The sequence below is a fragment of the Callorhinchus milii genome, unplaced genomic scaffold (assembly GCF_018977255.1).
Source record: "Callorhinchus milii isolate IMCB2004 unplaced genomic scaffold, IMCB_Cmil_1.0 Scaffold1, whole genome shotgun sequence".
Taxonomy (NCBI): Eukaryota; Metazoa; Chordata; class Chondrichthyes; order Chimaeriformes; family Callorhinchidae; genus Callorhinchus; species Callorhinchus milii.
The window spans coordinates 65,651,973-65,667,012 of record NW_024704742.1 but is presented as its reverse complement, the minus strand read 5'-3'; the positions used below and the strand labels follow the sequence as shown (position 1 = coordinate 65,667,012).

General features: G+C 45.9%; 1 protein-coding gene across 1 annotated transcript in view; it reads left to right on the top strand.

The window, feature by feature from the left end:
* Positions 1–397: 397 nt before the first annotated feature.
* The window catches only part of nat8l (N-acetyltransferase 8-like), a 28,374-nt gene continuing 13,731 nt past the window's right edge, over positions 398–15,040 (top strand). Inside the window, exons 1-2 of the mRNA XM_042343129.1 lie at positions 398–761; positions 4,820–4,984. Coding sequence (XP_042199063.1) covers positions 398–761; positions 4,820–4,984 — 529 coding nt within the window. The remainder of the gene's footprint in view (positions 762–4,819; positions 4,985–15,040) is intronic.

Here is a 15,040-nt window from a genome sequence, read left to right as displayed (position 1 = left end):
TCGCGTTATAAACAGCCGCGACTCCGGGGCTCAGTCACTGTGTGAGAGAGAGAGAGAGAGGGAGAGGGAGAGAGAGGGAGAGGAGATGAAAGAGGGGAGAAGAGAGAGGAGGGAGAGTGGAGGAGAGAGAGGGAGTGAGAGAGAGAGGGAGAGTTTGTACCTTCACCAACACCAACACAAGGAAGAGGTTTGACCCTCCAATTTTTTTGTCTTCAGGGGCAGAGAGAGAGAGAGAGGGGGTTCGTGTCTGTGCGCCGTACGGGTGTGTGTTTTTCTCCCAATATAATTCGGTGAGGGGGTGAGGGGTGAGGGGGGAGGGGGGGGGGGGGGATATTTTTTTAAAAAAAGTTGGGTTTGGGTTTTTTTTTTTTGCCGACGCGCCCCCACCCCCAGTTTTATGCATTTTCTGCCTCCAAAAATGGTTTGCGAGACCAAGATCGTAGCGGACGACGAGATGCCGGGGTCCAAGGCTGATCCCATCGTGTCGTCCAGCCAGCTGTGGCCTCCGGGGGCCGGGACCACCCCCCACCAGCACCAACACCCCCACCACCCCGCGACCCCCTCCCCTCCCCCTCCCCCTCCCCCCCCCGGCCCGGAGTCCGGCAAGAAGGACTGCTTCTGTATCCGCGAGTTTGAGAGGAGCGAACAGGAGAGCGTGTGCCGCATCTTCTACCAGGGCATCATGGAGCGCATCCCCAACACCGCCTTCAGGGGCCTGAAGCAACATCCCAACATACTGCTCTTTTACGCGTTCCTCACAGGTAAAAGCGAATTTTTTCGCGACGGTCCTTCCCCCCCCCTCTCTTCCCCTCCTCTCTCCCCACACACACCCTCTCCCCCCTCACACCCCCCCTCTCCCCCCACACCCCCCCCCCTCTCTCCCCCACACACACCCCCTCTCCCCCACCACCCCCCCCTCTCCCCCCACCACCCCCCCCCTCTCCCCCACACCCCCCCTCTCCCCCACACACACCCCCCCCCCACACCCCCCTCTCCCCCCACCACCCCCCCCCCCCTCTCCCCCACACACACCCCCCACACCCCCCCTCTCCCCCACACACAACCCCCACACACCCCTCTCCCCCACACACACCCCCCTCCCCCACACACCCCCTCTCCCCCACCACCCCCCCCTCTGCCCCCACACACACCCCCACACCCCCCTCTCCCCCCACACACACCCCCTCTCCCCCGTCCGCTCTCTCTCTCTCTCTCTCTCTTTATTTCGGTGGTTGTTGTTGTTGTTATCGTCGTCGTCGCTCCTCTCGACTCTATTTATTCCCTTTCTCCCCCCCCCCCCCACACACACACACACAAATAATGATTATTATTTGCACATCGAACGCTGTCCCGATTTATGCCCGTTTTAATCGCGTTATTATTATTCATATTATTATTATTCAAATGTGTTTATATATATATCATTGATATCTGTAAAAAAAAACCTCCAACGCGATCTCTGATCTCATTGTTATGATGACACCAATAATTCCGATCCATCGAAAAATGTACGATTTCTTTGGATATATGTATTTATTTTTTTAAGAGGAAAAAAAATGTTTTTGTTTCGAGAAACCCTCCCCCTCCCCCCTCCCCCCCTCCCTCCCTCCCTCCCCTCCCCAAAAAAATATAGGCACTGATGTAACGGTGGATTTAATATTTGAAGGGTTTTTCACTCGTTTGGACATAGTGTGAGTGAGTGTTGTGTGGGTGTGTGGAGAGAGGGAGGGGGTGAGAGAGGGAGGGAGGGAGGGAGGAGGGGGTGAGGGAGAGAGGGGGTGAAGGAGAGAGGGGGTGAGGGAGGGAAGGAGGGGGAGAGAGGGATGGGGGGAGGGGGAGGGGGTGAGGGAGGGGGAGGAGGGATGGGGAGAGAGGGAGAGAGGGAGGGAGAGAGGGAGGGAGAGAGGGAGAGAGGGAGGGAGAGAGGATGGGGGGAGAGAGGAGGGAGGGAGGGGTGAGGGAGAGAGGGAGGGAGAGGGTTAGGGTGAGGGAGAGAGGGAGGGAGGGAGGGAGGGGGTGAGGGAGAGAGGGAGGGAGAGAGGGAGGGGGAGAGGAGGGGTGAGGAGGGAGGGGTGAGGGAGAGAGGAGGGAGAGAGGGATGGGGGGGAGAGGGAGGGAGGGAGGGGGTGAGGGAGAGAGGGAGGGGGAGAGGGATGGGGGGAGGGAAGAACAGGACCCGCAGCCATACCCTAGAGATGCAGTGTGAGCTGCAGCCGTCGCTGGGAGAGCGGGATGAGGAGAGATGGTGCTGCTCTGTGGATGGGGAGGGCGACGCTCTCTAGTGGAGGGTTGGGGTTAAGTTGTGGTCCCCTCGTTGGAAGGGAAAAAAAAACTCGACCGTCCTCAACCCACCAGCGGCTCAGCGCCACCTTGCAGCGATGTGCCCCCCCCCCCACCCCACCACCACACCCCCCCCCCCCACCCCACCACCACACCACACCCCACACCCCCCCCCCCCCACCACCACACCACCACCAGGGTCTTTCCAAATCCCTTGCATTTCTGCACTCGACACCCACTCACTGACTCAATGCTGTGCTGTGGGGGAGCTGTGAGCCTCGAGCGTTTTAACCAGTCAGGGTAGTCCCAACTGGCGGCCCGCGGGCCGATTTCATCCCCCCCCCCCCACCCCTTCCCCCTTCTCCTTCCATTTCCTCTGGTCCACCCGCTCCTTCCATAACCCGCAAATCTTGTTATGCTTCTGGAAGGGAAGCACAGAAATATTGCTTATGGGGCCCGCAACATTTTTCAAATAGGGCATCCGGCCCTCAACAGCTAAAAGATTGGACCCCTCTGATTGCTATCTCATGCAAACACACACACACACCAGCACACATACACCAGTACACATGCACCAGCACGCACACACACACACCAGCACGCACACACACACCAGCACACACCTGCTGTAACATGCACTCATTCACCATGTGACAGTGAGCATCAGGACTTCTGCTGGGGGAAAGCATGCATCCACTGTGTGCATACATGAGTATACACCTGGCTCCCCTGTGACAGAGCCGCAACGCAGCACCCCAAGCTCTGGGAACATGCACCCCGCATACTGGATGAACATGGGACATGCACTGAGATAAGGACACCAGCCGCGGTAACACACACGTGCGCTCAGCGCTAACATGCGTTCACCACTCCTGTTTATCAATTGAGAACAGCTACAGTATCTGTTGAGAGAGATGTGAAGAATATATTTTCCCCCCACCCCCCCCCCCCGCTTCTCTGCACCACCGCATGGGAACACGTTGCATCCTGTGCATTGGGTGAACATGCATGTGCCACTCGCTCTAGTTAGAAGTCGGAACTGACGCATGCTATTAGAATGTGTCCACGTGTACACACACATGCATCTCTGCACTTTGCGGGCGTGTGAAAGTTACAGCATGTTCTTGTGCAGACGCTCAATGCCCAGGTTTGATAAGGTGTTCACTGCCCTTTTTTTAAAGAACTTTCCGCATCCCGCACACACATGGTGAAAAGGGGATACCTGGTGGTCTCTCCTGTTCATTACCAGCACAGGTGTGTGTGCGTGTGTGTGGGTGGGTGGGTGTATTTAGATGAGCTCCTCTTCATTGCCAGTACACATGTCTGTAGGGGATGAGCGGAGCTCTTCTAAACATCAGCAACACACATGTGTTTGGTATGTGCTGCGCCCTAACAGTGAGTACCAGTACTTGCCTGTAGGGTCTGCATATAATTTCCACACATGCATGTAGGGGGATGTGCTGTGTGCACTCCCAGTTATTGCCACATACATGTGTAGGGAATGTGCTGTGTACACACCCACTGATTGGCAGGGGATGTACTATATGCACTCCAAGTGATTTCCACATGTGTGTCTAAGGGATATGCTGTGTGCACTCCTAATATTTGCCAACACTTGGCGTAGGGAAATGTGCTGTATGCATTCCTAGTGATTGCTAGCGCACACATGTAGGGGAAAGCGCTGTATGCACTCCTAGTGACTGCCAGCACACATGTGTAGGGGAATGCATTGTGTGCTTTCCTGGTAATTGCCAGCACATGTGTGTAGGACATGCGCCGCGGGCTTCCGTTCGGGATACAATCCTCTTTGCAAGTGTTTTGGAGAAGCGCAGGTGGGAGAAAGAAGGATTGACTGACCGCACGTCTCTGGATGGGATAATCCCTCTCGTTCTGAAGCCTGAGGTGAACAAACTACGCATTTACAATTTTTCATTTAAAATCCTAAAAAAGAGGTAGGGCGGGGTGTGGGGGAGGGGTGGTTTCAAACGGCAATTTGTGAATTGTTTTCAAAGGTTTCAAAAAAAATGTTTTAACTCGGGAGAAATTCGATGTGTAGGTTGCTTTGAGGGGCTCTGAATGTGGAACTTTTGTGATGGTTGTTTTAGCATGCGGAGAGCGCATTCTTGGCCAATGGCAGTAAAAGGCACTATGTGACCAGGGAGCCAGGAAGTACACACCTATCGTTGCCATAGCCCTTGCGCTTCAGAGGAGAACCTGTTTCGGGTGATTGACTTGATTATATTGTGTGGTCAGTTTTGTCAGTGACACCTATACACATGTAAACACAGCACTTACTGTATATGGGGGAATTGACGCTTGTGAACACTCGACTCCAATTGAGACAAGCTATGTAAGTATATATTATATATATAATATAGGCAGAAATAATTTTTCTTTGATTTTTTAAATTTTTTTTAAATAATGTATAATGAATGTACATATATTTTTATTAAATCTCTCTCCTCTGGGGTGGTCTGAAATAAACACTTCATTCTCTTTTCTGACAGGTATCGTTTATTTCTCTCCCTTATCTCCATAGTAATTTGCTTTTATCTGACGAACTCCCTCCTGCTGACCTGCTGTGTGCCCATCTTACTTTTGGGCACAAGATACTACTACAGTAGGAAAGTTATCCTCAGCTATCTTGAGTGTGCACTACAAACCGACATGTCAGATATAGAGCAATATTACATGAAACCCACAGGTAAGTTCGCAGTTTTCAGACAACTAAGGGAAAGGCATATTCAGTGTACTATAATCTCTGAATTAATCTCGTTTGCTTCCCTTTCATGTTATTGCATGGTTAGAGTCACGCAGTTTAAAAAAAGAATAGCCCTGGCACCTTGCACTTTTATGACGCCTTATGTTATGGGGTTAACGTCTCAAAGCACTTTCCAGACGGAGATGAAAATAAATACATGGGCAAAATGATGAAGGGTGGGAGGGGAGTTAAGAAGGAAGGCATGGTTGCTGATAAGGTATTAAGGATAGTTTTTCAAGAAGTGGGAGGGTGTGAGGCTGATGATTTGAGGAGGGAGTTCCAGAAAACAGAGGGCTTAGAAGCTGAGATCCGCCAATGACAAGCCAACAGTGTGAGGGATGTGCAGCAAGCCTGAGTTTGTGGAGTGAAGGGAGAGTGGCTAAGATACTGGAGGGTGACTGGCATCATATCCCCATTATGGCAGTCCCTTTAGAGGAGGAGGAAAGAAACTGGTGGGGAAGAATTTTAAATGCATCATAAACATATATATTATATATTTATGTATTATATATATATATATTATGGCTTGGGCGAGACTGCAGAAATAGGGTCAGGCAATGGCATGGAACCACTTGAATGTCAGAACCAGGGTCTAGATATCATGGCTGCCAGGAAAGTAAATCCACCGAACATATCTATCAGATGCTAACACAGGCTATAGTTCAAACAAAACCTACATTAAAAAAAGTATGAGTTCCAAATCTAGGTCTGGTAGTGGGATCTGTGTTTTATGTCCATGATACCTCTTACAATGAGGTCTCATCTTTAGAGCACACTATGAAGAGTAGGCAGAGGTGAGGTGCTTGTTAAACAAGGAGAGATAATGGGCAGGGAAGAAAATGGACCAACAAATTACATAGATTTCTGTTAGGATATAATATCTCAGGATACAATTATATAGATTGGATGGACCTTGGTCTTCTTTCATCGAGCAAATTCTTATATTCTTAACTTAAAATACAAATTTGTACATTTATACAGTATAGCATCTATGGGATAGGAGCCACATAGTCACAATCGGTTAATGGTGAATAATGCAAAGGAGGAAAATGAATGGGATAAGGGCAACATCTTTTGACATCGCAGTCACATTGAAAGGCATAGTTAAGCATAGTTAGAAACAGTAGCACTGACCAGTTTAGCAGAGCAAGGTTTATTCCTGCTCTTCTCCACTTGTAATTCTACTAGTGCAGATGTGTAACATGTCGGGTAATGCTGCCTGTTAAGGTCTTCTTGATTTTGGTGGTTCAAGATTGTTAACAGAAAATCACTAAGCTTTACATTGGAAAGAAATACTGTATTCTTTATATTTAGCCAAATCAATTTTGTCGCTTTAATAATTTCTTTTGCAGTGTTTTCCAATTCCAGAAATGTGCACTCTTTAATTGGATTGTATTAAGAAAGAAAGAACTCACAATTTTTATAGCACCTTCTCACATTGAAACATGTCAAAGCGTTTTACAGTTAATTACTGTCAAATATAATGACTATTTTGGTAATTTGGTAGGCAAACACGGCAGCCATTTGCATCAGCTATTTTCCACACACAGCCATGGGATGAATGAGCATGTTATCTGGAGGATTGCTGGCCAGGACACCAGGAGAAATCCCTTCTTTTTTTGAATCTTTAACCCCAACTGAACAGGCTGTGTCATGGAACGTGGTTTAATGTCCCAGTGATACAGCATTCTCCCAATATTGCACTGGAGTGTCAGCCTAGATTACAATAATAATAATCCTTGCATTTGATATAGCTCTTTATCATGTTGTTGAGACATCTCAAAGCACTTCACAGGATATACTTAAAGTGTAGTGACTGTGTTTTGTCGACAATATGCGGCAGCTAGTTGCGCACAGCAATTTCCCACAAGCAACCAAGAAGTGAGTGATCAATTTTATTTGGGGGATTGTTGGCCAGGACACTGGGGAAAAAGTCCCTTCTCTTTTCAAATAATGCCAATAGTGCAATAGTACAAAATTAAAGATCCATTCAACAAAATGATTTTACTGCAAAAGCACATAATGTTTGTTGCAATGCTCAAAATTGTGAATAGCTGCAAAATTCCTGATCCGTACCGGCCATTGATTCCACCTCTACAGTTTTGTGGGGGAGAGCATTCCACACCTTCACAATACTCTGTGTGAAGGAATGCTTCCTGATCTCAGTTCTAGCTGTCTTGGTCTGCGCACTAACAACACGGCAAATATTGTACAGTGTGCTTTCGATGCCAAATGAAAGGTTGCATTCACAGCTCAGACGTCAACAACTTGTATTTATGTAGTGATAGAGTCTCGGAGCGCAGACTACTGATATCAAGGTTCATATTGCAGAATGTCTCACTTTGACACTGACTATAATGGTACTAATGCATTAGAAGCAGTAGTTGCTGCTCAATAACAACAACTTACATTTATATAGCACACGCAGGGTAGCATCCCAGAGCGTTTCACAGTGGGGAGCATGATGCCGAAACAGGGGGAGGTGACTGTAAGCAGAGTTGAGGAGGAGGGTTTTCAGGTGTGACCTGAAGATGGGGAAGGAGGGGCAAGGCATAGGAATTGGGGCGAGTGTTCCAGAGTGCCTATAAACGTTCTCAGCAGCTACAGTAAGGTGACAGTTGTCGTTTGTTCACCGTCTTGCTCATGGAGTGAACATGGTTGGAGAAGAAGCTAGTTTGTTAGTGAGCAGCTCAGGACAGTTAGAGAGCTCAGGTCGGAGGCATTCCGACAGGAGATTGTGAAGAGGTGGAATGTTCTGCCTCAGAAAGCTGTAGAGGCGGCATCAACGGGGATGTTTTTTTTGATCAGCTGTGTGTCTGACACATGCGGAAACCAATGACCATGCTTAAGAGTATCCAAACCAAGCTGAGATTTCCATGCCTCCAACCTACACATGAAATTCATGGAATTCTCAGTTTGGTTTGCATACTCTTAAGCATGGTGATGGGTTTCCGCGTGTGTCAGACACATAGCTGACCAAAAAAAAACATGCCTGTTGATTAAAAGACATATACACAGATACTTGGGTGGTAGACGTACTAAGGGAGATAGTGAAAGATAGCAATAGGATTAAAAAGTGAGAAAATCTAATAAACTGGTGGAACAGGCTCGATGGGCTGAATGGCCTCCTCCTGTTTCCTCTGTTGCTTCTCCAGATTTAGCAGCCGTGTTGTTCACGGTTGATATTGTAGCTGATGATGGTGTCTACAACAGCTGATGTCTGCGTAACATATTTTCATGTTGCATGAGGATGACGTTGCTCCATCTCAGGCTGCTTACAGATGCTATGCTTTTTAACTTCTTATATTCAGAAAAGATTTTGACCATTAACATTGAATCTGCAGCTCTTGACTGGTGATACAACGACGACAATAACTTGCATTTATAAAGCACCCTTCCCACAGGGTAGGGTCCCAGAGCGCTTTTAGATTTCTCTGAGTTCACATTTTCCAATTACATGAAATTATCATCCTCAATGTCATATAATTTCATGTAAAACACCTTCTAAAAAAACATTTCTATTTTACAAATGCATGTTAAAAACAAAGAAGGAAAGGATTTAGCCTTCTGGATTGGAATGTGTATTCTCTCCCCATAGGGACACACCCTGCTTATTTAATTCCAGCCAGTATTAGGTGCTGGTTGGCAAGACCCATGGTTTGGTGACCGTAGAATGTAGTGTACTAATGGAGTCTTAACCAGCTAAAACCGCAGAGCTTGCTATTATGAGCGCTGTCTGGCTAGCTTCCCACTGCTTGTCCAGCTACAATAATCCAATTTATATTTTAAGGCCATGCAGAATTTTAATTCTTAGATTTAGTCTTAAATCAGAATGAATTTTTAGGAAGACGTAATTGAGGCTGGAACTATTTAAGAAACACCTTATAATAATAATAATCCTTGCATTTGATATAGCACTTTTCACGTCGGGAGGACGTCCCAAAGCGCTTCACAGAACACACTGTAAAGTGAATTGACTGTATATTTGTGGGCAAACGCGGCAGCCAATTGCGCACAGCAATGTCCCACAAACAGTCGTAGATTGAAAATGACCAATTTATTATTGTTTTGGGTTTTTGGAGGGATTATTATTAGGCGTGTGGAGTAAGGAAACTTGCCCAAGGTTTCGCCCTGCCTGGAATTGAACTCAGGTCTCTCGCTTGCAAAGCGAGTGCTTTAACCACTGAGCTACAGGACTCCCTTGACAGGGTGATGTGAAGGCGTGGTGGAGAGATTCAGTAAAATGGGCCAAATAACTTTTAATCTCTCTTTTGATCTTGTGAGTAGAATTATATTGGTAGAAGAAGGAAGGTGACTGGAGGGTTCAGATTTAGATACTTTAGACAGAGCGTGGTGAATATATGAAATGAACTACATAGAGTATCTGTGGTAGCGGATACTGATTTTGTATGTGTGGGGGCGGGGGGATGGGGGGGGTGGGTGATGGTTACCAGCTGGATGAACTGAAGTGGTCTTTTGTAGTCCTATATAATCCCATGTTTATTGGGAGAAGTCCAGAAGAGAAGAGGATCTTAGAAGTTATAATCATCCACTGGCATCGCAGCGATATCCCTAAAGACAGCTGTCATCATCCCTACCTTCTCTTGACCCATCTTTGCTCTTCAACTACCCCCACCCCCCATTTCAAACCTTCCTTTTCTGTCAGAGGTCATGGAATGAGTTATCGCTTCCCAGCTTTGCTCTTTCCTCTCCCAGCATTCCCTTCATGGCCACCTCCAGTCTGGGTTTTGTGCTGCTCGCAGCACAGAGACAGCCCTGGTTAAAGTGACAAATGATATTCTGCTTGTCCAGCTACTCTGTCTTCTCGACCCCTCGGCCTCTTTCGATACTGTTGACCACTCTTCTCCACCACCTCTTCTCTCACCTCCACCTCAATGGTTCTGTTCTGGCCTGGTTATAATCCTATCTTTCTCACCGTCTGCATTTTGTGGCCAACAACAGCTTTTCCTCTAGTCCCCGCACTGTCACATGTGGCGTCCCTCAGGGCTCTGTCCTTGGTCCCCTCCTCTTCAATCTATATATGCTCCCGCTAGGCCTTGTCATCCACAGGCATGGGGGCAATATCCACATATATTCGGATGACTCCCAACTCTATCTCTCTGATTTCATTCTCGACTCCCAAGACCATCGATGTCCTGACTAATTGTCTGGAAAACCCCTGGAAATGCAATCCGTCAATTAACTAATAACCGGGTTCTGGAGGCATGTGGAGTAAGGAAACTTGCCTAAGGTTTTGCCCAGCCTGGGAATCAAACCTGGCTCCTCTCGCTTGTGAGGCGAGTGCGCTAACCACTACGATACAGGACTTGGGAATAATATTACCGATACTGCATCCTGCTGTTCTGTAGATCATCTCAAAGTAGCTGGACAAGCAGAATATCATTTGTCACTTTGAGCAGCACAAAACCCAGATTGTAGGTGGTCATGAAGGGAATGCTGGGAGAGGAAAGAGCAAAGCTGGGAAGCGACATTGCGAGGCCTGTCAGTCCTTGTGCCACTGCGGCTTCCTCAGTGTCGAATGTTTAAAGTGAAGCAGCCCATTAAAGAGGATCTGTACACAGTGCTAGCAGCCCTCCCTGACAGCAGCAGACACTTATCAAAACCATAAGAATTATGAGGCAGATTTGCGCTTATGCTTTTATCGGATGGCGCACTCGCCAGGAGTTGCAGTTTGATATAATAAATACTACTAATATGCCTTGTATTTGATATAGTGCCTTATTACATCGTTGAGACATCTCAAAGCACTTCCCATAATATACTCTAAAGTGAATTGACTATTTTGTGGGCGAAATGCCGCAGCCAATTGCATACAGCAGTGTCCCACAAACAGCCGTGGATTGAATAGTGTAGAACTGATATTAGCTCCACAGAGAATTATTCAGTACCAAATGCAAATGGGAGGGGAGTGATTGACAGGAGAAAGGGGAACACAATTCTAAAATTGAAAAGACGCACACTGTCCTTTGAGAAGAAAACAAATTGGCTATTGAGATTCTTGTTAATAATGAACAGTGGCACATTCTCTCTGGGAATCTATGTGGCCACTGCTTTGCAGACATTTCTCCTCAAGGTCGTGACTCCTGCTGGTGGCATCGCCCTCAGCGCTCCACATGAGGGTTTATTCATCTATAATCTACACTAAATTAGCATGATCCATAAATCATAGTCCTATTATGATTCACCAGTTTTTGTAATCCTTATAGATATCCCAACTTATATCATAGACACATACATACAAAAAAAGTCATTTCACTTTACAGTATATCATGCAACGCTCTTTGAGACATCTCGAAGACATGATAAGGCGCTATATCGAATGCAAGGATTATTATTATTGCAATCTGATTACAATCTAATGTATAATAATTAATTATAATAAATACATGCAAAATATAATAGGCATATAAAAACACAGTCTAATTAGCATACATCTAACTTTGTAATAATAATCCTTACATTTGGTATATGATATTGTAGAAACATCGCAAAGCGCTTCACTTGATTTACTGCCATGCACATGGACTGTATTTGTAGACACACATCAGTCAATTTGCTCTCTGCAGCAATGTCCCACAAATCGGGATTTTGAATTTACAGTCTAGGCTGACATTCCAATGTAGTGTTGGGGAAAAGCTGCATTTGTCATAGGCACGTTCCTTCAGATGGGTTGTTGAACCAAGGTCCCGTTTGCTTGTTCAGTTCATAATAATAATACTTGCATTTGATATATTGCCTTAGTGACGTTATTGCGATGCCTCAAAGTAGACGTTAAGGATCCCATGACACTACTTGAAAAGAGAAAGGAGTTTCTCCTGGTGTCCGGGCCAACAATACATTCACTTCATGGCTGTTTGTTGGATGTTACTGTGTTCAAATTGGTTGCTGTGTTTGCCTACAAATACACAATATATTTTACCTTAAAATATTGTGAAGTGCTTTGAGATGTCTCAATGAGTAATTAGGTGCTATTTCAAATGTAAGAATTATTATATCAAATGCAAAGATTATTATTTTATCTGTTTACATACACAACCTAGTCTAATCTATTTGCATTCAAACAATCTAATTGCAGTTCATTATAAGGTTCAATTCGGTGCCACGAGGTTCATTTGATTTCTTAATTAAAAGTACTGGAAATAAGATTCCCTTTTGCAAATTGAGTATAATATATATTTACAAATAAATATACACATCAATGAAGATGTAACCTTGGTTTGCCACAAAAAGAGAGACAAACTAAATCCCTATCTACTATGGATCTTGTAGTTTTACTGCCTGGAATAACATCAAGGCATTGGTACGTCCACAAAATACAGAGTCAGTCCACTTCACAATATATTCTGTGAAGCGCTTTGAGACATCTCAAGGATGTGATGAGGCGTTATCTCAAATGCAAGGATTGTTGTTATTATTGTGAAACCCCATAGTTTCACCTGAAATTACTTCCAGTATTTCAGACGAGCAACTTCGCTGTGGTAAAATGTGAACAGTGCAAATGTTGATATTTAAAACACATTAAAACAATATCTGGAATTGACTGCCCCATACAGTCTGTAATCCAACACAGACTGGGTTATTTATACTTGTCTCCTTCACAGGCTCAGAGACATGGATTGGTTCCAGCATAGGTTCACGAGGATGTCAGCAGGGATGACAGGTTATAAATAAGATGAAAGGCTCTTAAAAAAAATTGGGTTTGTTGTCACCATAATGGAGTAGAATAAGAGCGTATCTGAGAGAAGTCTTCCAAATTCTGAAAGGTTTTGGCCAGATAAATAGTGAAAGATTATTTCCATTGGTTGTTGAATTAGTAACAAGGGGGGTACAAATTCAGGATCATGTATTTAAACTGGATAGACATCTTAAAAGGAACCATATAATGGGTATGGCATGGGGAAGGAGCAGGGAATTAGGATTTGAGTTATTAGTTGCAGTGGGGAGTGCTGGTACTTGATGGGCTGAATAGCCACTTTCTGTGCTGTCTTTTCCATGACTTCTACCCTTGTGACTTTGCAGCAAAGACACTCCCTGGAGAGCATTATATTTCCAAATGGGATAGGTCAGTAAAGAATTTGTTACGGCATTTGTACACACACCAGATTTCTTGTTGTGCCATAAAATCATGTAAATCTTCAGAAATCGGCCTGACATTCCTTGCCTCATCCTACACCACTCATTTAAGTTGACAATATTTAGCATTTGCCAGTAAATCTGATCTGGTACAAGGTTAATTTGGAATAGATTAAAAGTTTTGCTTGTTCTCCTTCGTCTCCCTTTGCTACATTTTTCTCGGCCATACAGTTAGAATTTGAAGAAGAATATCAAAAGGGTGTGGGGAAATGGCAGCGAATTGGAAAAACCAACAACAACAACATATAGCACCTCTCAGGCAGACAGGGATTTGAACCCAGGCCTCTCACTTGCGAGCCGAGCGCTCTAACCACTGAGCTACAGGACTCTGCACACATATATGGAATTCTCATTCTGGTTTGGATACTCTTAGACACGCTAATGGGTTTCCATGCGTGTCAGACACCGGCTGATCAAAAGAAAGATGTTGCCAGAAGGCTGGGAGAGACGGTCAGAGCTGCATTGGATCCATGTCAAAGATGCTACTTAACCTCCAAGCAGAGCAATTAAAATTTTGTCTGGAGGTCAAATCAATTTTTTTTATATAAAACAGCTCAGGTACAAGTTATTGACTGCACACAAAGAGTGTGCCTTGTGGTGTCCTTCGTATCCCAATAAAATAAAATAATAATAATTTGGTTATTCAATCAATGACTGTTTGTGGGACAACTGCTGTGTGCAACTGGCTGCCATGTTTCGCCCACAAAATATACAATACTACACAATACAAAATTACATTTGTATAGCGCCTTTCATGTCGGGAGTACGTCCCAAGGCACTGGACAGCCAGGGATTTGGACCTGAGCAGGGGGTTTGGGATCAGTGAGGATGGAGGCCAGGGAGGGTAGGAGGGTGGCCGAAGGTACGGTTGAAAAGGAAGCTCTTGAGATGTGCCTTGAAGGAGGCAAGGGAGGGGGCGAGGCAAAGGGAATGTGAGATGGAGTTCCAAAGGGTGGGGGCAGAGGGGGTGAAGGCTTGACTGCCGATGGTGGGGCGGGTCAGGCAGGGAGTGTGAAGCAGGCTGAGCAGGCTGATGTGGAACAGGCCTGCTGAGTGGAGGGAGTGGACAAGCAGATATTGGGTGAGCTGGCAGGTCAGAGAGGTAGGAAGAGGCAAGGCCATGGAGGGCCTCGAAGGTGAGGTCAAGGATTTGAACTTGATCCGCTGGGGGATGGGAAGCCAGTGGAGCCAGGCAAGGCTGGGGGTGATGGGGTCATGGAGCCTGGTGCGGGAGAGGACATGAGCTGCAGAGTTCTGGATGATCTGCAGCTTATGGAGGGAAGAGTTGGGAAGGCCGACAAGCAGGGAGTTGGCGTAGTCTAGCCTAGATGTGATGAATGCATGGATGAGGGTTTTGGTGGCCTGAGGGGTGAGGCAGTGGCGGAGCCGAGTCATGTTATGGAGGTGGCACTGTTCAAACAGTGAGTGCTCAAACCAATACACTATGGGCCTTACTTCCTTCACTGGTTTTCCTACTCAAAATTTTAATGCACTTGCTAACTTCTGTACATCACAGATACCTCCTTAATATACTGAGCTTTTTTTTTAAACTTTTACCCTTTATAATTCTCTCTCCCTCTCTTTGATTCCCATGAATATTATGGATCATTCCTAGGTTGAGAGCGTAAGAGAGAGAGAATAGGCTTTTAATTCTTATGCCGTTCCTGAACAATAATGTAGATAAAGTACATGAGAGGGATGACAATAATAACATGTTTACATTTAAATAGCATCTTTCATGTCAGGAGGATGTCCCAAGGCACTAATAGCTTGCATTTATATAGTGCCCGTCACGCGGGGTAGTGTCTTGGAGCCTGACACCGAGCCGGGCTGAGGGAGGAGGTG